General features: G+C 47.8%; 1 protein-coding gene and 1 long non-coding RNA gene across 12 annotated transcripts in view; both read left to right on the top strand.

Annotated features, from left to right (window-relative positions):
* Positions 1-27,784, top strand: part of LOC144100779 (uncharacterized) — a 320,982-nt gene that overhangs the window by 271,546 nt on the left and 21,652 nt on the right. For 6 of the 7 annotated variants that reach the window (XM_077633626.1, XM_077633623.1, XM_077633625.1 and 3 more), the window contains 6 exons: positions 3,175-3,282; positions 3,555-3,668; positions 12,681-12,788; positions 14,370-14,402; positions 21,989-22,099; positions 22,911-23,045. In XM_077633626.1, the coding sequence (XP_077489752.1) occupies positions 3,175-3,282; positions 3,555-3,668; positions 12,681-12,788; positions 14,370-14,402; positions 21,989-22,099; positions 22,911-22,969 (533 nt within the window). In that variant the 3' untranslated portion in view covers positions 22,970-23,045. Of the gene's footprint in view, positions 1-3,174; positions 3,283-3,554; positions 3,669-12,680; positions 12,789-14,369; positions 14,403-21,988; positions 22,100-22,910; positions 23,046-27,784 lie in introns of those variants that run through there. The other variant, XM_077633622.1, reaches the window with a different exon arrangement.
* On the top strand, positions 4,403-6,923 carry LOC144100773 (uncharacterized). Of its 5 annotated transcripts, none has more exons than XR_013307840.1 (5): positions 4,403-4,645; positions 5,732-5,764; positions 5,843-5,896; positions 5,985-6,149; positions 6,357-6,549. It is a non-coding gene; the product is annotated as an uncharacterized LOC144100773 (long non-coding RNA). The 5 variants fall into 5 exon arrangements; XR_013307838.1 differs by lacking the exon at positions 4,403-4,645 and adding an exon at positions 4,776-4,889; XR_013307839.1 differs by lacking the exons at positions 4,403-4,645; positions 6,357-6,549 and adding an exon at positions 4,776-4,889 and having other exon boundaries at positions 5,985-6,026; positions 6,108-6,120.

Raw genomic sequence — 27,784 nt, 5'->3', positions numbered from 1 at the left:
ACGGCTAAGAAACCGACTCCGTTGTGTGTTCAGCTATGGCAACGGTGGTAAAGGCGATACTGCCAAAGTCGGTTCAGTGACTGCGTGTAAATTAGCTACATTCGCATTGCGAGCGAATGACAGCTCGTTCAGTCACCCTTCTACTCAGGTCATCAAGTTTCTGGAAACAGAAGTATCCGAGAGCCTCAACAGTCCTCTTGATGCAGCATGGCAACACCTGTAAATGTAACTTTAGCATTTGGCTTGGTTCCTTTTTTTTCCCTTAAATGAGGTGCGGAATAGTAGATGCGCCTGGATGAAAGCCATTTTATATCGCAGACACTACTAATTATGCGGAAAAAATATAGGCACGCCTGAATTCTCTAATTGTTTGATGTATTTGTCACGTTCTCTGAATTTTCCAAGTTTAGTAGGGCTGACATATCTCTTAGGCTGGTTAGCGAACAACGTGTATTCCATACATACCGGCATTCCCTCAACCGACGAGTGATATCAGCGCCATTTTTTTTCTCCTAATGATTCTGTTCAAGTGCGAGTGACAGCCTTATCCCAAAAGGGAAGGGGGCAGCGGGGGAGGGAGAGAGGTCGAGCTGGGCAGGCCTCCGCTACCCTCTTAGCCCAATCTTGTCCTCGATATCAGGCGCTGGGCTGCGTAGAGCAGCCTCCCACCGCTCCATGAATTAATACTCGGGGATTTTGGTGGGAGGTGGCGAACAGAGCTCACACGATGTGGTCGAGTTTTCCTCTGGCCGGGCAGAAATTACAAGCTGAGGAGGGGTGATAGCTGGGTGGATGACGTGGCGGAAGGTCGGAGCAGGAAAAGTTCGGGTCTGAAGCTGACGTCACAGAATCTAGCGATACCGAGAGCTTTTACGGTGTGCAGGGAGATATACAAGGCGACCGAGGCGGTAAGATGACATATGTTATGAAAGGAGAGGAGCCGGTGCCGCGCAGTAAGCGGAGCCACGTGGCCGAAGGCGAACTTGATGGCCGCCGGGGCCCGGACAGTGAAACCTCGGGCGCAGGCATGAGCCACCTCGTTGCCAGCTACGCCTGCGTGTGTGGGAAACAAAAGAAGGGTAACAGAGTTAGTTGGGGGATGTTTTAAGAAGAGGTAGAGGGCTGGACGGGATATCCGACCCGCGCCGAAATTGTTGATGGCTTATTTAGATTCGCTGACAATGGTGGTAATGTCAGTAGCTTTCAGAGCAAGAAAGAGCGAGGGCCGCCTCCTTTGCCTCCTCCAAAGAAAAAGTGTGTACGGTCGCAGCCGTTTTAAGGCGGCCACAAGAATCAACGGCTGAAAGGGCGTAGGAGAGGCCGGAGGGATATTAAGCCGCTTGGACTTGGAGCGCATACTTGGCATTGGAAAGGCATTTTGAAAGGCTTCCGCCCGTTTTTGCCGTCGTTCTGGATGGTGAGCATGGTGCATGTTCTTGGGTAAACGGGGGATGTGTAGATTTTGATCATGGTAGGGGAAAGTGCGCTTGGACTAATTAATCGAGGTAAAGTCGATGGGTTAAGGTTGAAGTGTATGCCGACCAGTAGTGGTACACGCGAGACGGGCATACTGTGAGGTGCGATGGGCCTCTGCAATTCAGGAGTGCAAGCTGCCGGGCTAGTTGGTGATGCATGTTGTAAACTAGGAAGCGCAAAATACCGGACGACGGACAGAGTAAGGGACACAAAAAACAGGTTCACGAGCGCTCGTGAACCTCTTTTTTGTGTCCCTTACTCTGTCCGTCGTCCGGTATTTTGCGCTTCCTAGTTTACAACGGGCCTCTGCAATCTTAGGGAGGGTGTTGGGGATGCCTGTTACTTTCGGTGTATGCATTGGGGAATACCAAGAGCATATTTATGGACACGACAGAGAATAACGTCCACGGCGTCGATATCCGCACGGGATAGGTCAAGGTGCGGCGGGGATTGCGTAAGTCTGCTAAAGACAAAGGCGTCCACAAAACGCAGAAGTTCCGACTCGCGGAGTCCTCCGTGCTTGTTGGACGAGCGCCCTATGAGGCGGATGGTGTGATCGACAGCCGTACTAAGATTTTGAAGAGTATGAGTGTTCAGTCGGTTGGCCTGAACTAAAAGGCAAAGTACCCGACTTTGAGAGAGATTTTAAATGGCGTGATCACTAACGTCAGCAGTGATAGAGGGAGAGTGTCGATGCGGCGGTGTGAGGCACATTGTAGCTTCATGACGGCAGCATGCTCTACTACCGTGTTCGTATATCACTTTGGAGGCTATCTTCGATGTGACAATCAAAGACTGCCGATACCCAGAGGGTAATGTCATCGGCGTAGAGAGAGAAACTGAAGGAGAGGATGCAGCGAAGGGAAGTAAGTATGGGCAGCATAGCCAAATTAAAAAGGAATGGCGAAAGATCGGAGCCTTGGAAAGTGCCGAAGCTTCCCAGGATGTAAGAGGGGGGCCGCTGAGAACCGAAGACCAGGGTAGCGTTACAGGACAAGAGGAGGCTACTGATGCAGGAGTATAGGTTTTGAAGCCGCAAGAGATCTGGCTGACGTCAGCATAGATGGCAGCACGAGCCGCGTTGTTAAATGCGCCATATAGGTCGAAACCTAGTGTGGCTTGTGCAACCATGCTGCCTTGGGAATAAAGATGTCGTGCTTAAGATGGAGTGTAACATCTTTGCATGAGAGAGATTAGCGGAAACCAATCATTTCAGTGAACTCTAGCTCAAATTGACAAGCTTTAGCATTGACAAGCTCTAGCCCAAGTGAGCGGAGCCCCATACATGGGAACCTTGAGGAGTGATTCCTGATCACGTTACTCGACAACCATGTGGGCTGCACGTCGTTCCGCCTCCGGTCTGTGAGGAAAAGGACCCGAAGCGCATATTCTGTGCTATATAGTGTCCCTTTTTAATGAAATGATTTGCTCTAGATTCATGCCGCATGCCATGCAGAGCAGGCGCAAACTCGTCAGACTTGAGATTCTTGTTAAGTCAAAGCGTGAATTCAGTCTGCATCAAAGAATGGTTCCTTCCTAATTTTCCGTAAGACGTGCCTGTAATCTATCAACTCAGGCAGCGTGAGTGAAGCAAAGCACGCATTAACATATAAACCAAAAGCAAACGAACCATTGTCAGGTTATCATGCTGTGTGACCTTGTGCTGAATTGCCTAATCTAGTGGTATGTTTCTTTAAGAGTGTACGGCCTCAAAATGTCTGGACTATTGCAAGCAAGTGGTTCCGCAAGACAAACTGAAACAGTCCATCTGTAGAAATAACATCTGCCACTGTGAGAGGAGGAAAGGTATGTATATTGCTTAAACTACCCTTGAACATATCAAGAACCTTGACTGTCAGTCGGAAAAAAAGCACCGCATGGCTTTATGCTGTAACATTTTTTTTTTTTTGCTTTGAGGAGGATACTCCTGCGGAACACATATATTCTGTATCAGAAGTGTGTTCGTTACTGGTTATATAATATTTTTGTTATGCATATCCTGTATTGCATGGAATGTCTATTGTCGAACGACTCAGTGCAACTGCCAAGAATTGTTTCTGCATCCTCCTCGCGAACAGGAAACTGCACCCCAGTGGCTTGCAAGAAGAGCTGCGAAGAGAAAGAGCCGGATAAGGTACTACTGGAGACCAGTTGTACCGCATCTGACGTATGCCACTGCACGTACCAAGACGGTAAGACTACCAAATTTTGATGCACTATGCGCCGGAGAAAGATAAAACAAAGTCTCTTGCATTGTTACTTGTAACTTGACGGTTATGCGTTCCACTTCATCGAGAGGAAGTTCACTAACGTCGCCTTAGAGAGAGTTTCATAGGTTCTAGCTCCCGTAGCAAAACCAACAAGAAAGACCCGGGAGTTGGACGAAGAACAGCGCCCTACAGAATACGAAGCAGTGATTCGGACTGAAGGAGCCACATTTGGTTTGTGACCACGCAGAGCTGGAGAGGGCGTCGCTACTGCTGCGGTGGCACATATGGGGGGGGGGGGGGTCCAGGGAGGCCCGGCACTTATTCTTAAAAGGGGGTTGTTTGAGGTAAGGGCACGGTTGTTGCGGCATAGTCATACTGGTATTGGCGCACACCAGAGAAGAAGCGAATCGGGTTAAATAGTAAAGTTAATAACTAAGAATTTAGTTATTTCATTAGAATAACACTGTGAGCCCGAGTGCCTAATGGTACGTCCACACTAGCGACAAAAACGCGCGCGACACGCCGCGCGCGTCGAGCGGTGCTGTCGCGCGCGGCAAGATTCACGAAAAGCGGCAGCAACGCGCGGCAAACGCGCGAATGGGTGCGAGACCCATTTTTCGTGGCAGCCGCAAAACGACCACCAATCAGAAGCGAGCCGCGCTGTTGTGGCGCCACCTGTGGCATAAGTTAAGAATCAACCTATGGGATCCGTGACACGCGCGCCGTAAATCTCAGACACGCACGCCGTAAAATCTCAGAGGCCATTTCCAGTCAAGGGGTCTGTTTTTGTTAAGCCTTCCCACACTGCCACCGAGACGTCGTCGAAGTCGCAATGGAAGCGTTTTTGGAAACTGTGCGTGGTTATCCGTGCCTGTATGATAAATCAAACATCGATTTTAAGGATAAGGACCTGCGTGCCAACCGCTGGCACATGATTGGACAACAGTTTGGAATGACAGGTGAGTAATTGGTGCAATTTTCTTAATGTTTCGGGAACATGTGTGAGCATGTGATTGTGTTTGTACCTACCATGCAGGCGAGCAGGCAGCGGGGAAGCTTCCGCGACCGCTGGCTTAAGGTAGCGCTGGAGAAGAAGGCCTACAAGAGTGGTGCTCCCGGCAAAGAAGGGAAAGCGAAAAGTGAATGGACATACTATTATATTCTAGACAGTTTCCTGCGGAAGACACCGTACTACGCCGAAAAGTAAGATGCACTTGTGAAGTGTGGTTCACCTCTGTTCCCGCTCGCACAGGGACCTGATCTGGTGCATATATTGGAATATTTGCTCCCTGGGTAAATGTATGCTCGCTAGTGCATGGGTGCATTTACTACCGTATTCAGAAATGCGACTTAGCTTTGCCGTGGCTCACGTGAACGGCTGACGCGCCGAAGGAAACGAAATGACCCTCTCGGGCATGTTCATTACAGACGATTCTTAATCTTATGTTGATCAAGTCCAGTCGCAACATTAATTTCTGGATACGGCCGCTCTCTTATCATGTTCAAGAATGGTGCTGTATTGTTCGATACATTGAAGAGGCATGTGCCTACGCGCCGTGCGCGAGGCGCATTCGTGCGGCACACAGCCGGACGTATTTCTGTATTTCTTCGTTAAATACGGAGTTTTCATCCTAGAACACATTCATGCATGTTATTTTTACGAAGAAATAATAAACTCGGTTGCTCGCGGTTTTGTTTTCTGCCGGCCGTGCGCTCGCCCTTTCTCCATGTTGCAGCATTTAGTGACTGCATTTGTTGCCACATACCACTCCAATTTTCAACATTTTCCTGCCCTCGTCTGATTGCTGCGATATCCCGTGCTTGCAAACTCATATTTCACTGCTCTCGCATAGGCGACATTATCGAAACAGTTAAAAAACTATTAAATTACTCTCACTTTTTCGTTTCATTATTTTGTTGCTCGGGGGTTTTACGGTACGATACAGGACAGCGTTTATTATTTGCATATAGCCGCATAATTGAGAAATGTTAACATATGTGCGTGTATCGTGGATTACAATACTCGCTGTGTGGTTGCTTTCCAGATTAACCACGAATATCCCACTGCCACAAGAAAGGTAGGTGCTAATCCTATATTTAACTATGTTCTTCAATGCTTAGATTAGGTGTTTACATAATGATTCCTGCCCTCACAGACACCTGCAGCAGGCCGAAGAGGCACTGTCAACCAGCAGTGCTGCAGGCGATTGGTATTTTGTTTCTTTCTGTTTACGTACTGGGACCTGCATGTGGTACTCTGACAAATATTCATTCAACATAGATAAATCTTATATGCAGTTGGCCCAGCCCATCGCCTGCTGAAGAAGTGCTGGATGAAATGTATGCTTTGTCACATTTTGTTAGCACTACTATGTATCACGTCTACTTACTTCTGTTTATTATTTGTTGATGTCAATGCAGATGCTCTGGGAGAACAATCGCCTCAGATGAAGAGAGCTGTGGGTGGGTACTTGTGAATTTATTGTGAATGATCAATCATAGAACAGACATGCATGAAACACACTTGCTAATTGAAATAGTTTATTACTTACAAAGACGGATAATAATGCATTGCATAAATTGACTTCCTGGTAGTAAAATGCTGTGCACCACATACTGGACGTTTCATATCCTGTTGTCTCATCGAAACGCATTCTCTATGTATTTCAGCTTGCTCAGTCCAACCCCAACTGAGACTGAAGCATCTTCCGGGTGAGCTTGTCTCAAGGAATGTTACATTGTATCTCTCTTAACAGATGATATTTTTCTTTTCATGCGTCCAAGGTCCAACAGTGGCACAAACAGAGCCCAGCCGCCAGCGCAGCCTTCCCAAGTGCGACTTTCCTCGACACCACAGTCTCGGTAGCTGCATTGTTCATTTGTCCTGCAAAACATTGTATGTGTGTGTAACTGCCCATGAAAACTGCTGCATTGTCATTACAGTAAAAGAAAAAAGAATGACACATTCGAAGAAGCTGTGCAGGAAGCACTGGGTAGCTGCAGCAGCACACTAAGCAGAATTGAGACTGCTAGGAAGCTTGCAGTACCCAGGGCCGAAAGCCCACCAGACGAATGCCAGGAGGCGGCCAACTGGATGGCCACAAAGCTGCGAAAGCTTCCTGCAAGAAAACGCTCAGAGATACTGTTTAAGATTCATTCGCTTATTTTTGAGGCCGAAATGGAGCTGCCCGAATGAATACTGTGCTACATTCCGGCAATAAAGAATGCTGTCCAATTTGTGCAGCATTATTGTGAATTTATGCGCCTGCAACATATGTTTTGAGCAAATGATTGAAAACTGCATCATTACCTGTATTCCCGCGCGGGTCACTATCCTCTCCTGCCATGGCACCCGTCCTTCATTCATAAAGTAGGTTGCCAAGTGGTTGCTCATATCCATAGCTGTCCTGCAAAAGCAACAAAATGCAGCACCATCAGTGGCCAAACAAGGGAATCCTGATTGTGCATGCTTTCACTTGCGAGATAGTTTACCTTGCTGAATGATATCCAGACATAGTGGTGAGGTCCCCCATGCCCGGCAGACTGTCACTGCCAGCTCTCCAGGATCCTTCTACGATGTTGCCTTCCCAGTCCTCATGATCAGTGAAACCCGGTGGGCTGTATGCAGATCGCGATTGCGGCGAACTCAGCAGGAAGTTGTGCAGTACAACACATGACTTCACAATATTTTGTGTCGTTTCCTCCGATGCCCGAAATGGTCGCCGCAAAATTCTCCATCTGCTTGACATGATTCCAAAGGCATTTTCAATCAACCGTCTTGCTCGGCTCAAGCGATAGTTGAATGTTGCCCTTTTCAGGTACTCTTGCCGCTGAGCTGGGTCATTCCTGAACTTCTGCAGCTCTGAGAAAAAGGAAAACAGTACACCTCAAGCAATTCTTCATTTTACTATACGTGCTAAGTGGCTAAACCAGTGTTATCTATCGTGCAGACTTATATCTCGCTGATTTATGTCAACTGAAAGGGTTGCAATTTACATGCAGAGTTCAATGTAGCTTTAGTGAACATTATAAAAGGATCAGAACACCATACTTTACTTGAACAGCAGCATAAAGAGTGCGTTAAAGGCAGATATATCAAATGGAAATAACTTCGAACTAACCTCGTCTTGGATAGGGCCTCATCATGAATGGCTTCAGCGGAAAAGCTTCATCGCCAACCATGTGGTATGGAATCAGACCTATTGAGCCAATGCTCCTAGGCTGAGGAATGCCCAGCAAACCCTTTTCCAGCACTTCCAACAGAGGTGATCGCTGAAAGATCCCGCTGTCACCTTCACCGCCGTAATGGCCAATGTCTGCATAGGTGAACCTAGAAGTAGACACACATTAGTACAATAAAGAACACACCCCTGTACATTCTCTATTTATTTTGCAGTTGTCTACGGAATTGGGTACTGAATTTGTTATTCTAAGTTTATAATAATCACAAAGTTTGCAAAGGCTTCTGTTGCAAATTAGAGCACACTGACAGTTGAGCTTGTTGTGGTGACATGAGACCTCTTGAGTGCAAGCTGAGGAAATCAACATAGTAAAGTTCCAAGCATTGAAAGAATTGGCTTACTTGTAATGTGCATCACACACAGCTAGGAGGACCACACTGAATGTTTTCTTATAGTTTAAATTCATCGATCCTGAGTTGTCTGGGCATTGGATGTGCACATGTTTACCGTCGATGCTTCCTATGCAATTGGGAAAGTGCCAAAATTCTTCCATGTCTGCAGCGATCTGAAAATAGAAAAGGCAAACCTATCACCTATATTACGTACTCGACCATTACAAACTCGTGATACAGAACGATGTCATATTGAACTATTGCACGGTATCCTTGGAAAGCACTGATATACCTTGTTTACTCAGATTTCAGACAACATGAATTACACAGCTTCTCTGCTTACCTTTAGCCACTCCTGGGAAGTTGCCGGAAACCTTAAATATGTTGGCTGAAGAACGTCCCAAAGCGCGGAAGTTGTTTCTCTGACAATTTCACATGCCGTTGACCTCCCTATTAGAAAATTGTACGATAAGCTCCTGAAGGTGTCTCCGTTCGCAAGGAACCTGTAAAAAATTCATATAAACCATTATTTTGAAATTAACACTCAACACTGTGCTCTACAATATATTATCTGGGTATTCCACGCTAACAATGCAAATATAATTTCAATAATAACATAAACAGTTAAGCAAATAATTGCTGACTAGCCTGTTCATTTTTGCACAACCGAAAATACTGAATGAAGATAAACTCGGGATTGACGTGCGAGAGCAACGAACTGATAATGTGGCACGCCATAAGTAAGCGTGTGCGTGCGTGCAGAGGCAGGGGGGGGGGGGGATTTTTGGTCGCCTAGGGTTCTTGAGCGTGGTGCACCAATGCACGGGACAGAGGCATTTCGGTGCGTTGATCTCGCACTGAAACCATGGGCTGTGCGCTAAGCCTCCCGTGCGTAAATAGGATTCCATTTAAGTGTCGGTACAAGTGTAGCATAGACATTCGGTATTCTTGCATTACAGAAAGAAAATAGGGTTGAAATAAATCTTACCGAATCGTCATCGCTAGTCGATCATGAGCAGAAATGGGATCCCGGAACGGTGTCACCTGCCGCTCAATCAGGGGCCTCACGAGACCAAGCAAAGTGTCGAAGACACTCGGCGGCATTCGCAGGTAGCTACAAGAAACGGCACAATCATTTGTGAGACTCTACGATCTGCAGGTTGCACGCACTTAATCGAAGAAGTAGTTATCGATACCACTTACTCTCTGAAGTATCCTTCGTCTCTCGCGCGCAGGCGGGGAAGCAGAGTATGCGCCTGGCCCTCAGTGTCCCTGTACCGCCATATAGGGCGCACCCAAAACCTTCTCGTCCGCTTTCTGGCACGTCGGCGTCGCACAAGTAAACCACAAATAAGTATTATAGTGTTCACAGTCACGAGTAGCTCCTCGTCCGTATCCGACATGCCTGAGCGTGGTCGGCAGTGGCGCAAGAAAACACAGACACTTCCGATGGAACGAGAACGGAGAGCGCGTTGTCACGAGAAGTATCGAATGGAACGAGACAGCGCGTGACTCCACGCGCCGTTGCCGCGTGCCGCAAAACGCGACTGTGGACTTGCCCGCGCGCGTCTGCCGCGCGGGCGCTTGCCGCGTGCGGCGTGTCGCGCGCGTTTTTGTCGCTAGTGTGGACGTACCTTAACGGTAGGGAGGAGTGGGCGTACAGGGAGTGCATAGCATCAAAATATCTGATACATAGGTTCGCAACAAACAACTGTTAAGACAAGCCAGAAATATTTATTTCATGGAATGGGTATTGTCGAACAACTCAGTACCAGCTTTTATTACTTTTATCGCCATTTTTAGTGCATTTTATCTGTTAGAGATAGGCGGCCGTTTGCAATGTGTGATTTGTAGGTGTCTATTATTAATAGCAACATTAGCTTTTAGAATTTCAAGAACGCGATTACCCTCGCCGCTGTGGGTCAACAAATTCTGGCCGTTTCGGATGGAATTCGAAAGCCGCGTGCCTGCGCCCAGCGTCGTCCGCCGAAGTGCGGCAGTGCCTCTCCCTGAACCCAGCCGAGGCCACGCTGTTTGGTGGGCATCGCTGAGCGGGCACGGCAGGCGTGCAGTTTTCGAATCCCAACCGAAACGGCCAGAATTTTTTGAGCCAGACCCACGGATGTAATGGCGTCTCCTAAATTCTAAAAACTACAAAGGCTGTTATTAATGGCTAGCTAGAACTATGCAATTGCAACCAAGCGGCTATTCTAACATTTAAAAAAATTTGTTCTTACTTTTTTCTAGTTAACAGGACTGGCTTCTTTTCCGGTGTGCGCAAAGGTTGCCATTACTACAGTGCATATAGTCTCCCTTTCTCACAAAGCAATCTATATTTAAAAATTGATGCCGAGTTTCCATGCAACACTTGGTGTATATATAGTTTTGCGGGCAAAATACGAACAAGCTCGTATGGCCAACTGGATTAGTTTTTCAATTGAATGATAAATGCAACATTTGGTAACACTGTAACTTATTGCCGGCTCAGCGCTTTTACGCATATCTTGTTCTGGCGCGACTTGAGAGTGTTTTTCGGCACCAGAAAAACTCTCTAGAATTAGCAGGAGAGTTAATGCGGAGCATACGGCTGTCGCTTGTTCAAAGCGCCATCAGCAGTACTTCGTGAGTTGCTCGAAGAGCGTCGTGTAGTCTGTGCCGCAGTCCTGTGCTAAAGGATGTATTGGTCACACTGAAGGTGTCTTAATGAGAGGCTAATGGAGCACGCAAACTAGGTTCAAAAGAAATCGAGCAGCAAAATGATTTATCGTATTCGAACATGAAGCAACTGGACTTCCGCCCCTGCAGGCACCGCAGTGTGGCGCTGGTGCAAGACGCAGCTGGGAAGAGAGAGAATAGAAGCTGATCAGAGTCAAGAAGCTCGTAACACGTGCATCAGCTATCCCTCCGTTTTGCTTTCAAAAAAAAAAAAGAAATAGGGTATCTTGCTCAGCAACAACACTGGAACTATGCAATCCACATCGTAGGTTGATGGCATCTCAGTCGAATTTATATGTCCGCGAGTGATTCCTTTTCATTCATTCTGTTGAAGAAAGGTGTTGTATAAAAGCAACTGGTCTGTCAATAAAACCCTGAGTTGTTAGTTAGCGCTCTCTTCTGTCAAGTTTGTTCTTGAGCTGTCTTTCTGTGCCAAAAACAAACCAATTCCAGTAATGCACCAACTAGCCTGCAAAAAACGTCCTTGAGAGCCGAAACAACATATGCACACCAAAGTGATAGAAACGGTGAGCACTCAGTAGGCCGAGATGATGGAGCTCCCGGCTCATTCGTAATAACCTTCCACAAGCCGGTGCTCGTCTTCGTTGCTTTGGAAATCGTGAACGAGGACCGAGTCAAGCAGCCGTTCTAAAGCAAATCCCTTATGTAATGCCTTCGGGTCTTTAAGGATGAAATAAATGAAATAAATGAAACCATGTATTATATGAGTGCACTCAGGGCTTATCCCCTCAGGGACTCCAACTTTCAAGCCAGAATCAGTGCGAGACTACGCTTCTGAGCTTGGATCCGGAGAGACAGCTCCGGACAGAGAGCTTGGCCCTAGAGGTCGCCCGGAACCACATTATACTTCATGCCATCTGACACCTTCGTGAGGGCTCGTGCAATTTATTTCAAGTGGACCCCTAACCCATCACGCTCCTTTTCTTGATGACGATGAAGTTTTCCCGCCACTAACCCAGCCGTAAGCTACCGTTTTTGAGGCAACAACACCAGGAAACTTCCTTTCGAAACCTCTCGCGTGAATTAATCGCGGTTGCACAGCCTTCTTCTCCGTGCTAAGCCTAACTCTGTCGGAGCGCCCATCCCCAAGAAGCGGAAAAGGCGAGTCGGCACTGTGCAGAGTGAAAGGCAAAGCGTTTACGAGAAACTTGTCAAAATCGGCGCGGCATTGGCTATGGGAATGAAGCGACACAGCCTATCTGCAACAAGCGCAAAACTGCGTCTCTCTCCGAAACCTGACCAGGGAAACTTTACTTCCATTTTCTCTCCAATTGGCCAATGTCATTGAGGGGCCCTGCAAGGCGACGCGCACTTTGTCGGACACACTTCGAGCGCATTTCCTGCAGAGCGGGCGGAATCACTTCTCGCTAACCGATGTGGCATAATTCGCTTTTTATTGTAAAACTTGCTAACACGTCTGCGCATGTCTCTGTATTGTCATCCGACAGGTCCCTATTTTTTCTTACCCCGACGAAACGAAGAATCGATAACGGCTAACGATAGAAGCAGTCCAGAGGGAATTACACAGACAGAAAACGTGGTGAAAGGAAGGGGCGGGAGAGGAAGGGCGACCTGTGTGTACTGATAAGTGACAAGGATGAGTAGCCAGAATGACCCGCAGCTTGAGTTGGTTGTGTTGACGAAGCGAACGTGTGCTCTTCAATCTCTGTACAACCTATTTTCAGATTGCACGGAAGACATATGCAGCGCCTACTGCAAGGAAAAGTACCCACCTGAGGAACTGCTGGAGTCCAAATGCATTGACAATTTCTGCTACTGTAACAGGACGACGAGTGCGTATACTGTGCTGAGCATGGTTTGGAGTACAAACTTACGGCTGAATGAATGTAATTACTCCGGAACAGCGCTAAGGCTGGTGTGTAGCATAGGAAAGCGTTTTAAGCTAGAGCACTGAAGGCAGAAAGCTGGTCGATTTGTTTACCTCGAGCTCTTCAGTCAAAGAGAAGACTAGACGCACGCTCAACGTCAAATGAATTTTTAGTTGAATGAAAAGCACGAAAAGTAGTACGGTGGATCATGCGCACGCCGTTCTGGATTATGAGACAAAAAAAATCATGAATACTGTTGAAGAATGGGTTTCGTGAAAAATGGTGGACGACCCTTAAAAATTCGGAAGAGGTACATTGAAAAATGAATGTTAGGATCAGATGGTGGTGTTATAAACGGAGCATTTTTTTGGAAACAATGGACAGGCTAGCACAAGACGGACCAAACGTCACAGCGTGCACTTGTCAGTTCATGTGCACAGAAAGCAAAGGCGGTGTATTTAACCGAGTGCCCATGTATCCAAGTGAGGCTCTGTGCTTTTCAAAGAGAACTCTTGTATGGGCTAGTTGGTACATGAGATTTCCACAAGAAGACGGAGCAGCAGACGAACACAACGCAGGCACACAAGGCGCCGTTCCTGTCATTTTGTGTGCCTCCTTCGTCTTCATCGGCTGCGCCGTCTTCTTTTGTAGATCTGCACTTTTCCCTCGTCTTCCTGCTCATGCACACCCCCAGGTCAGCATGGATAACCTTCCCTCCTACGAACGCGATTGTGCCTACAGGGTAGTCTCATGAAGACGCGGGCGGTTTTTATGGTTCTCAAGGTGAGCTCTTTAGTGTGGACATGGAACCCAGACGGTTCTTGCTTATAGCCAATAATGAGTGAAGTTGTCCTCAGCGCCCAAAAGAAACGCGCATGACGACATGCGTCGCACTCTCCACAGCGCCACCTTTCCAGACAACTTGTCTCTGTAGTCGTAGCCTTCGTGGAACGTCATGCTCGGTAGTTAAGTGAACGCGCGTTTTCATCCATGTTAGAAATTGTAGGCTATGCCCCAGAGAATCTAACATAGCACGCCAAAGCCTATCCCTGCAAAATGCGCTTTTCACACAGCCTGTCCAGACAAGGCATGCCTCTTCAAACTGCTAACGTGGTTCTTAAATAATGGGTGCTGATCAGACTTTCAAGCATGTTATGCAAACTGATGTTGGGATGCAAAATATTTACTGCGTGATGAGGACAGGCAGTCGAGGTCGAACCCGTTAGAAAGGTGAACGGCACTGTAACACCTGCCGCTGGGAACTTGCACGCGCGGGCAGTCATTCGAGAAGCATTTAACTCGGCCAAAGTTCTGCTCTCAACGTATGCCTGCAGGAATAAAAGCCTGCATTTTGTCTTTCTCGTGAGACGACGCTGCATCTTAAGTTGCTTGCGCACGGAAACCACAGCATGATTCTACACAGGGAGTCATTCGTCCCGCGAAGCTTTTCCCCTGCATGTACTTCACCTCTTCGGTGCCTCCTTTTTTCATCGCTCCGTGCCCACTCCAAATAACTTTTAACTTCATTTTTTTATTTTAATGCAGACAATGAAGACCGCAGAAGAAGGTCGCTGCGAGGTGAGTCATAGCGGCTGGTCATTCGGTTGAAAATATTTTGTCGTGCTCAGTGCTTACACCTAATTGTAGCCCAATTTCACCATCCTAGCAGCAACAAACAAAAATTATCCCTCACTGTCGATCGCGAGGAACTCCTAGATCCAGTGGTGGGCCACACGCACGAAGTGTGTTGTGTGTTGTTCAACATATTTCTTTCAAACAATGGCATTAGGTGCACACAAAGTGAGCAAGGAAGAGAAAAGCCTCAGGGTGCTCGCCAGGGTTTCGGCACGAGGATTTGTCTTCGTCTTGGTGAAGCGTTCATCACTGCGTGTCTGTGTTTGGGGGTGGGGGTAAATAGGGTCTCCACTACGAGGACGAAGGCCCGGCGACGGGGAGGAGGGCGTCTCGGGTAGGGATGGTGTTAAGATGGGGAACGTGATTCTCGTCCAACGATGATGTCGGCTAAAGAGGATGCCACTCTAGACCTACAAAACTGCTAAAAGGAAATAGGCCAGCTCCACACAAAGGAATGCGGGGATCAAGAGCGTGGAGAAGTGGCGAACGTGGGTTTGAAAGGCTCCATCTGCGACTGATGGCATCGTTCGTACAACTGGCTGAATTGGCCAGAGAAACTAGGATAAAACAATTAACCCTTTGTAATACAGCATACATTTTGTGCGAAATTGAAAAAAAAATTTCATTGCACAAGCACATGAGCTGCACTGAAGCAGTTCTCAACAAATTTCACAATTTTAGTTCAAATAATTAAATAGAAAAACGACATATCTATCCCGTTGGCACTAAATGGGAATAAAGAAAATTGGACCTATTTGTTCCAGTGACCAACATGGGTTTCCTCGCTTCACCATGTCATGATGTGGTTCGGTTGTTGTTGAACTGCACAAATTCTGCCGTCGTGGAACACCAAAGGCGTCTACTCCTTCGTTCGAGTTTCACAGGGTTGTGTTCTTTGCCAATGAACAGAACTTCAACCAGACGCCAACTATTTTTGGCCATTTTATAATCTTCAATGTTCACTCGGAAGGGCTTCATTGTTGCTGGCGGTTCTGAATGTTTGGCTACTGATGTCCTGTTGCCCAAAAACAAACTATACATAGGATGTTTGAGAATCAACTCTCACTATTCAGTCGTTTAATGTTTCAGCTATTTTCAGCATGGTAAAGAAGTGCTTTCCTCTTATCACTTGTCATCTCGAATCTTCGAAAGAAATGCACGTTGTGATCTTTCTTTTACAGGTCAAATATAGCCAAAAACTTGCAACGCCCCCGAAAACAAAAAAAAACGAAGTTTCCAGGCCTCTACTCGTTATCGTTTCAAGTGGGCGTGGCTGAAACTATTTTTAAACAAATCATTGAAACTTTAAGATAGGCAGGAGCACACTAATGGGTGCGTCCCAGAACAAAATAACGGAAGCGGAGAAAGCGCTAAGGGGAAAGGGTGGGGAGGGGTGTGGAAGCCAACGGTTTCTGAGAAACGATAGCAGTAGGTGCAGGGCATAGGGTAAAGGTAGGCCAACCTATAAAAAAGGGAAGAAGGAAGGAAAACATGATTGGAGAGGGGGAAGGGTGCTTCGGTGTAGAGGAGTTGGTTGATAGGAACGATAAAGCGGGTATATGAATTTCTGGCTAAACTGGTGTAATGTTTTCCTCTCACAATTTGGGAGACCATTTTAAAGCACTACGCGTAATTTAATTTTTTTTCTCCTGTATTTTGCAATGTGTCTATCAAAGTGTGTGCGTCCCGCATTTTCTTCTCCATCTGCCGTCTGTTGTTTTAGCGCCTTCTAGTCCTGAGGTAATAACAGTGCGGTTCACACAAGTGGCAGCAGTGTTCGGCCTTCGCTGCATCACTTCACACACGTGGTGCACATCCGCGTCGTGTCTGCCCTCCCCCGTGGCGTAGCTTAGGTGACTGATTGCATTTTCAAGGTGCTCCACCTCGTAGGAACACTTGAAGGCTGCAGTTAAGGTTCGAAAGGAAGGCCATATCGCAGCGCGTCCGCCTGCGGCAGTTGCTCCGCGCCGGTAAGCTGGACGACCGCATCTCAGCTCCTCCATCGCATGCACGAAATACTCGGCGCAGATAGACAACTCGGTAGTACGCAAGCTGTTCGTTCAACGCCTGCCTCAGAACCTCGTCCTGGCAGCTGCAGGTGACGTTGCCTTTGTCAAGATGCTAGGGTCGGCCGACCGCGCAGCCCACTACTCTGGCCCGAGTTTTGTTACTGGGACTGCGGCAGCCTCGTCGTTCAGTTCCGTGACAGGCAATCTCACCGCGAGGCTAAACTGGAAGAATATCGCTGACGCCGTAAAAAACAATTAAAATTGAAGGACATGGCGCAGTATCTGTCTCACACATCGGCGGACACCTGAACCGCGCCGTAAGGGAAGGGATAAAGGAGGGAGTGAGGAGAAAGGAAGAAAGAGGTGCTGTAGTTGAGGGCTCCGGAATAATTTCGACCACCAGGGGATCTTAACGTGCACTGACATCGCACAGCACACGGGCGCCTTTGCGTTTCGCCTCCATCGAAATGCGGCCGCCGCGCTCGGGTTCGAAAACTGACACCTTAGCCACGCTGCGAATGTGGATGCCTCATATCTTCCAGATTTTCTCCCGCCCACACTCGGACTATCTCTTCCGTTACAATCATCGATAGTCCTGACAGGTTCTGCTGTTTGCATCGCAATTTCGGCATCGGAGCTGACAGGTGCCGGTAGCCTTTCCTGGAAACGCGTCGACGAGTCGCTGACGGCAGCGCGTGATCCCACCCAGCCACCTGCTCTGCATTACTGACAAAGATCCTGGGGTGCCGCTTTCCGGCGGGCTTCCAGGTCAGCGTCGTGCCTGCATCCCGCCTCGATCGGGAGTGCGCTGCAACTGGAGCGCCTCTGCAGACGGGGTCTTCAGCTACAGGCATCGCTCAGTTACCCTCGATTTGAGCTTAGGCCGCACATTTCGCTGGTTTTGAGGCGAAAGCCTTTAATGGCTCATCGTTGTCCGTCCGTCCGCAAAATCTGTCACACTGTAGCTGTCAATCAAATGCGGCTAATCAAACACGTTTGAATGACACGACTTCCGCTGCGCTGTCTCCCTTCACACCTCAGTTTCCGCCCTCCACTCCTCGTTCTCGCCACGCTATTCGTCGTCGTCGCCTCGCACACACCGTTTGGACATGCACACGCACAACTCTGAGGTGGCGCATGTAGCGCTCTGGTGTCGACGCACCACTGTCGAGGCACAACACTCCAAAAAATCCCCTGAGGATTTGTTGTGCACCTCACATATGCCCCCCCCCCTCCCTCGGAAAAGTTTTTTCGCAGAAAAAACTGCCGTCGGTGCACACAATGTTCACGTGGGAAGCAGACAAGTTAAACGTCGTTGAATTCGTTGAATGCACTTTACACAGTGACACATGGAAGCATATAAGAGACGCACACATAGGGAGCATGGGGCCGACCATTATACATCTTGCACAAGGGGAAATAGAAACCTTACAAATCATTCGACACACACTTTGCACACGTCTGCACCATAAAGTTGAAAATTTACACACTTAACAACTCATAACGAGAAAACGAAAAGAAATAAAAACAACTCGCAAACACTCCTAGACTACATTTGCACAGGTAACCATTGCAAACAAACAGGGCAGTAGCCCTGTACATTGGGCATAACCCTCCGGCAATTTACAAACGACTCATGCAATCGTCGCCCACGTTTTCCGAGCCCTTGATGTACTCTACACGAAAGGTATACTCTTGCAATGTTAAGCTCCAGCGCAGTACCCTGCTCTTCAAGTGCTTTGCCTTTGTTAAATATTGCAAGAGTTGGTGGTCAGCCTGAATGATGAAGAACGTCCCGTACGAGAATATGTGGAATTTCTCAATAGCCCAGACTACCGCCAAACACTCACGTTCAATCGCTGAGTAGCAAGGTTCTTGAGGTAACAACTGTCGACTCGCATATGATACCGGGTGGAGGATGCCAACATGTTCCTACAGGAGAACGGAACCTATGCTGACCTTGGAAGCCTCGGTGCCAAGTAAAAACTGCTTACTGAGAAATGAAGCTCTTAGTACGCGCCAGGAAGTTATTGCAGTCTTGAGCTCGTCAAAAGCGACTTGCCTCTGTGGTGTACAAGAGACAAGTTTGCATTCAGTTTTGCGTGTCATCTCCACGAGCGGTTGGACTTTGTAGGCATAGCCACAGATGAAATCGCCGGCAAGTATCACCAGGTAGTTCGCCGGGTAGTATCCGGCAAGCCCTAAGAAGGAACGTATTTGCTTCTTGGTCATCGGAAGCCGCACGTTGACAAGCTTTTCTACCACCATTTCCAACGGTCGGAATATCCCTTCTCCGAGCTCTCTGTATGCGATCAGAAGCCGAGTGATAGAATGATCCCATGCTTTGGGCTGCTCCTGACTGCGCTTCCGCAGCATCTGCTTCAGTGCGCCGTTAAATTTCTCCACCATCCCATTGCACATTGGATTGTGAGGGTCGTGCTGAGATGTTTAACCGCCAAGAGATCACTGAGCCCTCTCATCATTTCGTAAGTGAAACCAGAGCCCTGGTCACAAAGGATCTCTCTCGGAAAACATCCGTGAAAACATCTCCACCAAACCTTCTGCCATGGTTGCTGAATATATCTTTGGCAGAGCCACGGCGTCGGGATACTGCGTGGCAAAATCGACGAGAGTGAGAATATATCGATTCCCTTGCACCGATGTGGGTGACAGCGGACCGACAATATCGACAGCGACCTGATCAAATGGAGTGTGGAGTGGAGCGGGCTATCGTGGGCAAGCCTTAACACCTGCGACCTGGAAGGCTTTGGAAGTACTACCTGCCGAACCTCTCTGCCGGAAGCAAGATAATAGAGGCGGTACAGCAAACTCTTTTCAACAGAACACGAGTGAGAAGTGCCGTGCGTGCCATGGACCACCTTCCCCACTTCCACCCAACACGCCTTCAATGACTCATCATCTCTTTGCTCTGATTCCAGCATTTCCTTGGTGAACCTCATGGGACCAACGCTTAAAGCTGTACTTTCCCTCCTTCATCCGGAAACTTCCTTTCCAGTCAACACAACTTGTGGGCCCTCGCCCTCATCATTTTCACTGGTAACCTCGTCATTGACTACGCCAAGACATAATTTAGCAACGCCGTCCCGTTTCTTCCAATTAATATCTGGATTTGGTGGATTTGGCCTCCGGTATATTTCCAACTATGACGTCGTACAATGGTGTCTCCACGCATTTCACCAGGACGGTGCCAGTGTAATAAGGGAAAGCGATGTAGACTTCTGCCCCGGGAACTTTCAGACTGGTGCTATCAACAAGGAACACCGTAGATCTCGAGCCGGTGAGAGCTGAGTCTGGAACTGGGGTCCTCCCCACAACCTCGGACTTGTCCCGCTAAGACAGGCATGTGTTGTGAGTCTGCAGGCTTTTTCCGGACAAGTCCGACGACTACTTTATCCTCAGCTGGTTCAAGCCTACCTGTTGTTGTGGACACCATTTCAGGCACAACACTCTCCGGCTGAACACACCAAGACGATTGCTTGACGATTGCTTCTGGTTTTCGTGATTCTTTGAGCAGGTACTTACATCATGCCCTGCCTTTCGGCAATGCACTCAGTAAAGCTGTTTTGGCTTAGAGCGACAATCAGCAGCCTTATGACCAGGTCGGTTACAAATGAGACGCATTCCAGATTGTGTACCTGGTGGAACATTCTTTTCTCTCACGATGCCCACCTCGAATGATTATATCAAAGAAGACAAGATTATTGCCGCTGGGCCTCTAGAAAATTCATTGCTGCCTTAGCCATTTTATTCAGCGTCTTGCATTCTCTTTCGCAAAAAAAAAAAATCGACAGACGGCTATGACAGTTCCTCATTAACTGTTCGGCCACCACCAAGTCGTGTGAATCATTGTACGTTTTGGGCGTACCCGACATCTCGACCCATCGATCAAAAAGACTAAGCAAGCGTGCCGCGTATTGCTTGCCTGTTTCTTTATCAAGTGGCTTACGTTCACGAAACCTGTCGCGATAACCCTCTGCTGTTAACCTAAAATGTTCGAGAAGGGCTAGTTTTGCCTTATCATAATCCATTGTATCTGTTGGGGACTGTCGACCGAACACACGGACAGCTTCCCCAGTCCAAGACATACTGAGTGCTGTAGCCAATTTTTCCTGGGGCCAGCTGTGCACTCCTCCGATACGCTCAAAACGTTTGAGGTACGCACCCAAGTCATCCCTTCGATCGTCGAAAGGCGGGATCAATTTGTGTGGGCTAACAGCTACTGAGGGCCCCGGTGCGGGTTCTCGATCACCGCCACCAGCTTCTGCGAGCCTTAATTGGAGCTGCAATCTACGCTCTTCAGCCTCTCCTAGCGATTTTGCATGCTCGCGTTGAGCCTCACGTTCGGCTGCACGTGCTGCGCTTTTCTTCTCTTGTTCGGCAGCCACCCACGTGCGCAGCTCGGCATCTCGCAACACCAACTGTTTGCCTAATTCAATGAACTCCTTCAGCGTTGCCATCGCTTCTTTTTTAAAAAAAACATCAATGTAAGTTAAACGGCTTCGCCATGTCGCAGACGCCAAATGTCGCTGATCTCATGCAGGTTCGAACAAGACAACAAAGAGATCAGACAAACCAAAACAAAGCCGTATTTATAATTTAAAGGAAAGGGGCCAATAAGAAACGAAAACACAAGGAAGAACAAACTCAACACGCGTACAACACTGCAGGTTACAGGAAAGAGTTCACCAGATAATGAGCGTCCCAGGTGAAGCGCGGATGCCTTGCAGACAGGGCGGACGCGGGGGGATGAGCTGCGACGCGTCGCTGGCGTTGTGTCGGAGGAAGCGGCGGAAGAGAGCCAGGGGGTAGTAGGAGCGGAGAGGACCACAGGAAGACGCCGGTGATCACCATACCCCTACCCGAGAGGCACGGGAGACTGCCCTCCTCAACTGCTCCACACTTGAGTTTCAAATGGCTCTGGTAAAGCGGACGCGATACGGGGCCTCGTCTTGCGGTGTCCCGGACGAAGGATACCAACCATGTAACGAAGCCTTCTGGCATCCGAACTCTCTTTTTTAACATTAAAAACGTTTTTCACCACCGGCACCTTGTAACTTGCATATGTCCACGCGAAAATCTTATAGGTGTATCTCCTCACGCCACACGTTGAATCAGGCTGCGTTGGCTTAGGATAGTTGGCATGCTCCTGTACAATAGCACCGCGGCTCAAGGCGGGGAAGAAAAAGCGAACACAAAGTCTGGTTCTGCGCAAGAATTGATCGGTAATAAACAGATTCACCGAGCGGCAAAAACGCACATCGACTAAACATAACAAACAGTGGCAGTGCGCATTCAATCTCTTGCTTTCGAAAATCCGCGTCTGTGTCTCGGTCTGTCTCTGCTACACCTTCGCCAAATAGTTAATTGTAATTTAGCGCCCATTTTATTTGTCTCTTTTTTTCGTCCTAGTGTTTTGTCGCTCTTTTTTTGCGAACGATGTCGTGTGTGCGTAGCGTGAAAGTAAGCTCCGGTGATTTCTTTTTTTTTTACCGTCCACAGAGTGCAGCGAGGAGAGGTGCAGGCAGCTGTGCCAAGAGGCAGAGCCCGGACGACCGGTGCTGAACTCCACATGCGATGACGCTGTCAGCTGTAGCTGCGTTTATCGGAAAGGTAAGTGATACCGGGAGGTTATACAATGACTGCGCTCCCTTGGGTATAATTACGGAGAGAATTTCAGGCGCCCCTCCTACTTAGTACCCTTTGCCTCTAAATGGAAAACTATAGAGCAGCAGTGCTTCGCTAAACGAGCCCCAAACTATACCCGAGGCATCCGTACGTGGCGGATGCGAGGCAGCTAATCTGTGATCCTTTCAACAACGTCGTCATCAGAGACTAATACAGACTGTGAATTTCATGTGTAATGTGCGTCTTGGGATTCTCTGCTTATGGGTACAGCTGAAAGGCAGCAAAAAATTTTGAGCTTATATTCATGGAGTGCGCTGCTCTTAATGGCTAACGGCTTAAGTATTTGTCGCTCCAATCAATACATTTGGTTTCCTAGCTGGTGAATAAAATAATTTCGACCATATGGTGTGCTTTATCATACGCCGAATTTCAGATACAAACGTTGTTTTTCGATTTGCGAGTCTCTTTCCTGGAAGGAATGAAACATACCAGGTCGTGGTGAGAATCGAAGCCGCACTAAACTGCTCGAGCTGGATCAGACAGACCAGGGAACTGAGAACAGCAACAAAACTTTGGAAGCAGTAGCACGATAGACACCGTCTGTGTCCTGTCCCAGTTCAAGATCTTCGCCGAATGCCAGCGTCAGCTGCTCGCGTCACCTAGGCTAAGAATAATTAGCTGGCACGGAAGCGTGGCTGAAGCGAGTCTCAGTGTAGGAGCCTGAACTCCACTCGGTGCGTCATCTTTCCTTTATTACTGCGGAGAACGAATAAGGTGGCGCCTTCTTCTCTTCCAGTTTCTCCCGACCAGGACAGCCACCGCTTCAAGGCGTGGGAAGAGACTTCGGTCCGGTGACGCGCCATTACCGGTTGCCGAGTCCCTGAAGACTCTTTTGATGAAAATAAAACTTTCAACAAATTTTTATTAAATACACCCATGCATTTTATGTGCTCGCATTTTGAGCTGTTTGGCGCGGCTTTAGTACATTTCTTCGAGCGAAGTCGTTGATTCCTAGTGCGCATAACAACTACAGTGCTAATGCATAGCTTATTCTGGGTTCCGAGGGTGTCGAGCATATTACCTCAGCGAAACGAACGGAATTGGTTAGTATGCATCTGAAGGATGCTGTGGGCCTGCTGTCCTTGTGTGACGACGGCAGAGTGCTGTGTTCAGAAGCCAGTTCGCAATCAAGCTGTGTAGCCACATCAGCAATAAAGGGCGTGCCACATAAATGGACAGGTGTTGCAGGCATTGCTATCAGGTCATAATGTTCCATGGCCACGTGAAAAAGGCGCACTAAAAATCTCCTTGTTACCCATTGCCGTAATAAAACGGTCACATAATGTGGGGCGCTTAAGCATTGCCTTTAAGAGCAGAAGGCGGTTACGTTATCGGGTTCCGTTCGCATTGCCTGCTCAGCACTCACACAACGGAATAATTCCTAATTAACAGACCCATAATTACTCTTGTAGGCATCAGCTCGCCTCTAAGATAGTTCGCCGCCGTGGTGGCGCAGTTGTTATAATGTGCAGGTGCTGACCCGAAAGATGAGAATTCGATTCCGGCCGCGCCTGTCGCATTTCGATGGAGGCGACTTGCTAGAGGCGTGTGTATTGTGCGATGTCACAGTTGGCAAAAAACACGCAGATGCTGGCTGTGTCTTTACAGCGCTTCTCGCAGTGCACCGACAGAACACTTGACACGAAGTAAGGCTCTAGTTATCGGAAAAGATTAAGTAACGTCTTTAATATATTTGATAACATTATGGATTAACTCGCATAGTGATTTCAGTGCCGCTAGACTGGCTTTTTTGCTCAACAAGGAGGAAGCCAACAGTCTCTGAAGCCAAGGAGCATAGGGGATTGTTTGTTTATTCATTTATTTATGCAAAATCTCTTACAGGGCCATGAAGGGCATTGAGTAAGGGGCGCAAAATAACGGATTAAGTACGACAGGAACAATTTGTTGAATACAACGCACAGCACGAGGTAAAAAAGTACTTTATCAAATATCTTGTCACTAAAAGGTAATTGGTGAGAAAGTAGCAGAAAAACAACTGGGATCCGAACCCACGACCTCCAAATTTCACTTACAAAAGGATTCATGCTTTCGCACATGAAACGAGTGCTAGTGCCTTTTTGAAGTTAGCCATAAGCTGCGTGGTCTTCGAGCGACTTTAGCAGTGGAAAAAAATGGAGCAGACAATCTCCTCCTTAAGGGTGTGACGTAATAGGTTAGCTCCCCTCTAGGCAAAATTGGCCCTTCACTACATTCATGAAAACCTGGGAGTCCTCGTACCACTCCTGGCGCAGTGGTGCAGCGATTAAGCGATGACAGGTGCTGCCACCAGTGTGGCATGTGAGACCTGGGTTGCCCCTCCCGAGCGACCTATCATTAACTGAAGTGCCATCTGACCATTTTCTTCGAACATTCTTGTAGCTGCGTCTCTCGTCTGCTCAGATCATCTGTTAGCGGGCACTTGAGGGAAGATGTTAGTGCTTGTACCCTTCAAAAACTCCTCCCGCTCACACCCAGAATCACTCGGTTTCTGGTTGTTAACAAGGAGCTGATCCCGTATGATGCGCTATTGGATGGATGGATGGATGGATGGATGGATGGATGGATGGATGGATGGATGGATGGATGGATGGATGGATGGATGGATGGATGGATGGATGGATGGATGGATGGATGGATGGATGGATGGATGGATGGATGGATGGATGGATGGATGGATGGATGGATGGATGGATGGATGGATGGATGGATGGATGGATGGATGGATGGATGGATGGATGGATGGATGGATGGATGGATGGATGGATGGATGGATGGATGGATGGATGGATGGATGGATGGATGGATGGATGGATGGATGGATGGATGGATGGATGGATGGATGGATGGATGGATGGATGGATGGATGGATGGATGGATGGATGGATGGATGGATGGATGGATGGATGGATGGATGGATGGATGGATGGATGGATGGATGGATGGATGGATGGATGGATGGATGGATGGATGGATGGATGGATGGATGGATGGATGGATGGATGGATGGATGGATGGATGGATGGATGGATGGATGGATGGATGGATGGATGGATGGATGGATGGATGGATGGATGGATGGATGGATGGATGGATGGATGGATGGATGGATGGATGGATGGATGGATGGATGGATGGATGGATGGATGGATGGATGGATGGATGGATGGATGGATGGATGGATGGATGGATGGATGGATGGATGGATGGATGGATGGATGGATGGATGGATGGATGGATGGATGGATGGATGGATGGATGGATGGATGGATGGATGGATGGATGGATGGATGGATGGATGGATGGATGGATGGATGGATGGATGGATGGATGGATGGATGGATGGATGGATGGATGGATGGATGGATGGATGGATGGATGGATGGATGGATGGATGGATGGATGGATGGATGGATGGATGGATGGATGGATGGATGGATGGATGGATGGATGGATGGATGGATGGATGGATGGATGGATGGATGGATGGATGGATGGATGGATGGATGGATGGATGGATGGATGGATGGATGGATGGATGGATGGATGGATGGATGGATGGATGGATGGATGGATGGATGGATGGATGGATGGATGGATGGATGGATGGATGGATGGATACGGCTGAACCCTTTACATCGGGCGGTGGCTCAAGCCAACTAGCCATGTCTTGTGAAATTTTACTCCTGTCTTGCTTTTAGCCACCAATCAGATAACCTTCGCTTGGTTACTTCTAACCTCTTAAAATCCACTTTCCCTTCACTATCCCTAAACCCCAATGCCTTGGGTAAGTCAGCCCCGCTGCCTTCCACTGTAGGGTGAAGCCCTTTACAGAAAAGTATCAAGTGTTCAGCCGTTTCCTCCTCCTCTCCGCACGCAATGCACAAAGTGTCTATCTCCTGGTACCTGACTCTATACTTCTTAGTCCGCAAAACTCCAGTCCTGGCCTCAAACAACAAAGAACTTCCCCTACAATTATCATAGATATTTTCTTTGACAATTTCCTGTTTAAAGGTCCGGTATGTTTCTAGTGCCGATTTCGTCAGCATCCCTGTTTTCCACAAAGCTCTCTCTGTTCCTTTAACCTTTTTCTTAACCGATAATTGCTGATTTGCCCCCTTACTGCTGTCCAGATATTTGCTTGTCAATTTTCTAGTTCGCTTTCTCCATTTCGTGTCAACATTCTTTATATACAGGTATCTGAAAACCTTCCTAGCCCACCGCTTTTCCTCCATCCTTCTCAATCGTTCCTCAAATGCTATCTTACTGCTAGCCTCTCTGCTCTCGAAAGACGCCCATCCCATATCACCCTGTACCCCCTGATTTGGTGTATTGCCATGTGCTCCCAAAGCTAACCTCCCTACTCCCCGTTGCCTAATTTCCAGCCTTGCTTGAACATCTGGCCTCATACACAGGACCGCATTCCCGAAGGTCAGGCTAGGGACCATCACCCCTTTCCAGATCCCTCTTACCACTTCATACCTATTGTAATTCCACAGTGCCCTATTTTTCATGACAGCTGCATTCCTACTAGCTTTATTCATTACATATTTTTCATGCTCTGTCAGATACTCAACACTGTTATTTATCCACACCCCAAGATACTTGTACTCATTCACTACCTTTAGCACGAACTCCTGTATTCTATGCTCGCCGCCCTCTTCATTAAATGTCATGACTGCAGATTTTTCCTTACTATACTTGAAGCCTGATCTATCTCCCTCTGTACTGCATATGTCTAACAACTTCTGCAGGTCTTCCTTGTTGTCAGCCATTATCACTATATCGTCCGCATATATTAGTCCCGGTAATGTCTGTTTAATCAATTCCCCTTGCTTGAAAAAAGATAGGTTGAAACCTAGTCCGCTCCCCTCTAGCTTGGCCTCCAAACCTTGCAGGTACAACATGAACAACAAAGGGGACAGAGGACATCCTTGTCTAAGCCCCCGCTGTATCTCTACAGGCCCTGATACATTTTTTTCCCATTTTATGAGCACTCTGTTACCTCTATATATATCTTTTAAAAGATTAATTACTCCATTTTCCACATCCAATGTGCCCAATATGTCCCACAAACGCTCCTGAGTAACGTTGTCATAGGCTCCCCTAATATCCAGAAATGCTAGCAATAAGGGCCTATGTTCCTTTTCCGCAATTTCTATACACTGTGTCAATGAAAATAGATTGTCCTCCAACCTCCTTTGTTTCCGGAACCCATTCTGTAGTTCCCCTAGCACCCCCTCGTTCTCCACCCAAGCCTGCAGTCTATCCTTTATAATTTGCATCACCACCCTGTATACCACAGACGTCACTGTTATGGGGCGATAGTTACTTACGTCTGCTTTGTCCCCCTTTCCCTTATATATCATGTTCATTCTACTTAATCGCCATTCATCGGGGACTTTCTCATCCACTATCATTTTGTTCACTACCTGTATTAATGTTTGCTTGGATTTTGGTCCTAACTTCTTCATCAACATAATCGGGATACCATCTGGTCCTGTTGATGTGCCACTAGGAACCTTCTTCTCTGCCCTTTCCCACTCTCCTTGCTCAAGTGAAGCTATTGCTGTAACCGGTCTATTCTCCTTCGATAAATTATGTACCACGTGC

This window comes from Amblyomma americanum, chromosome 8, assembly GCF_052857255.1.
Source record: "Amblyomma americanum isolate KBUSLIRL-KWMA chromosome 8, ASM5285725v1, whole genome shotgun sequence".
In the NCBI taxonomy this organism is placed as follows: Eukaryota; Metazoa; Arthropoda; class Arachnida; order Ixodida; family Ixodidae; genus Amblyomma; species Amblyomma americanum.
The sequence above is the reverse complement of the archived record's forward strand: the minus strand, read 5'-3'. Positions and strand labels throughout refer to the sequence as shown.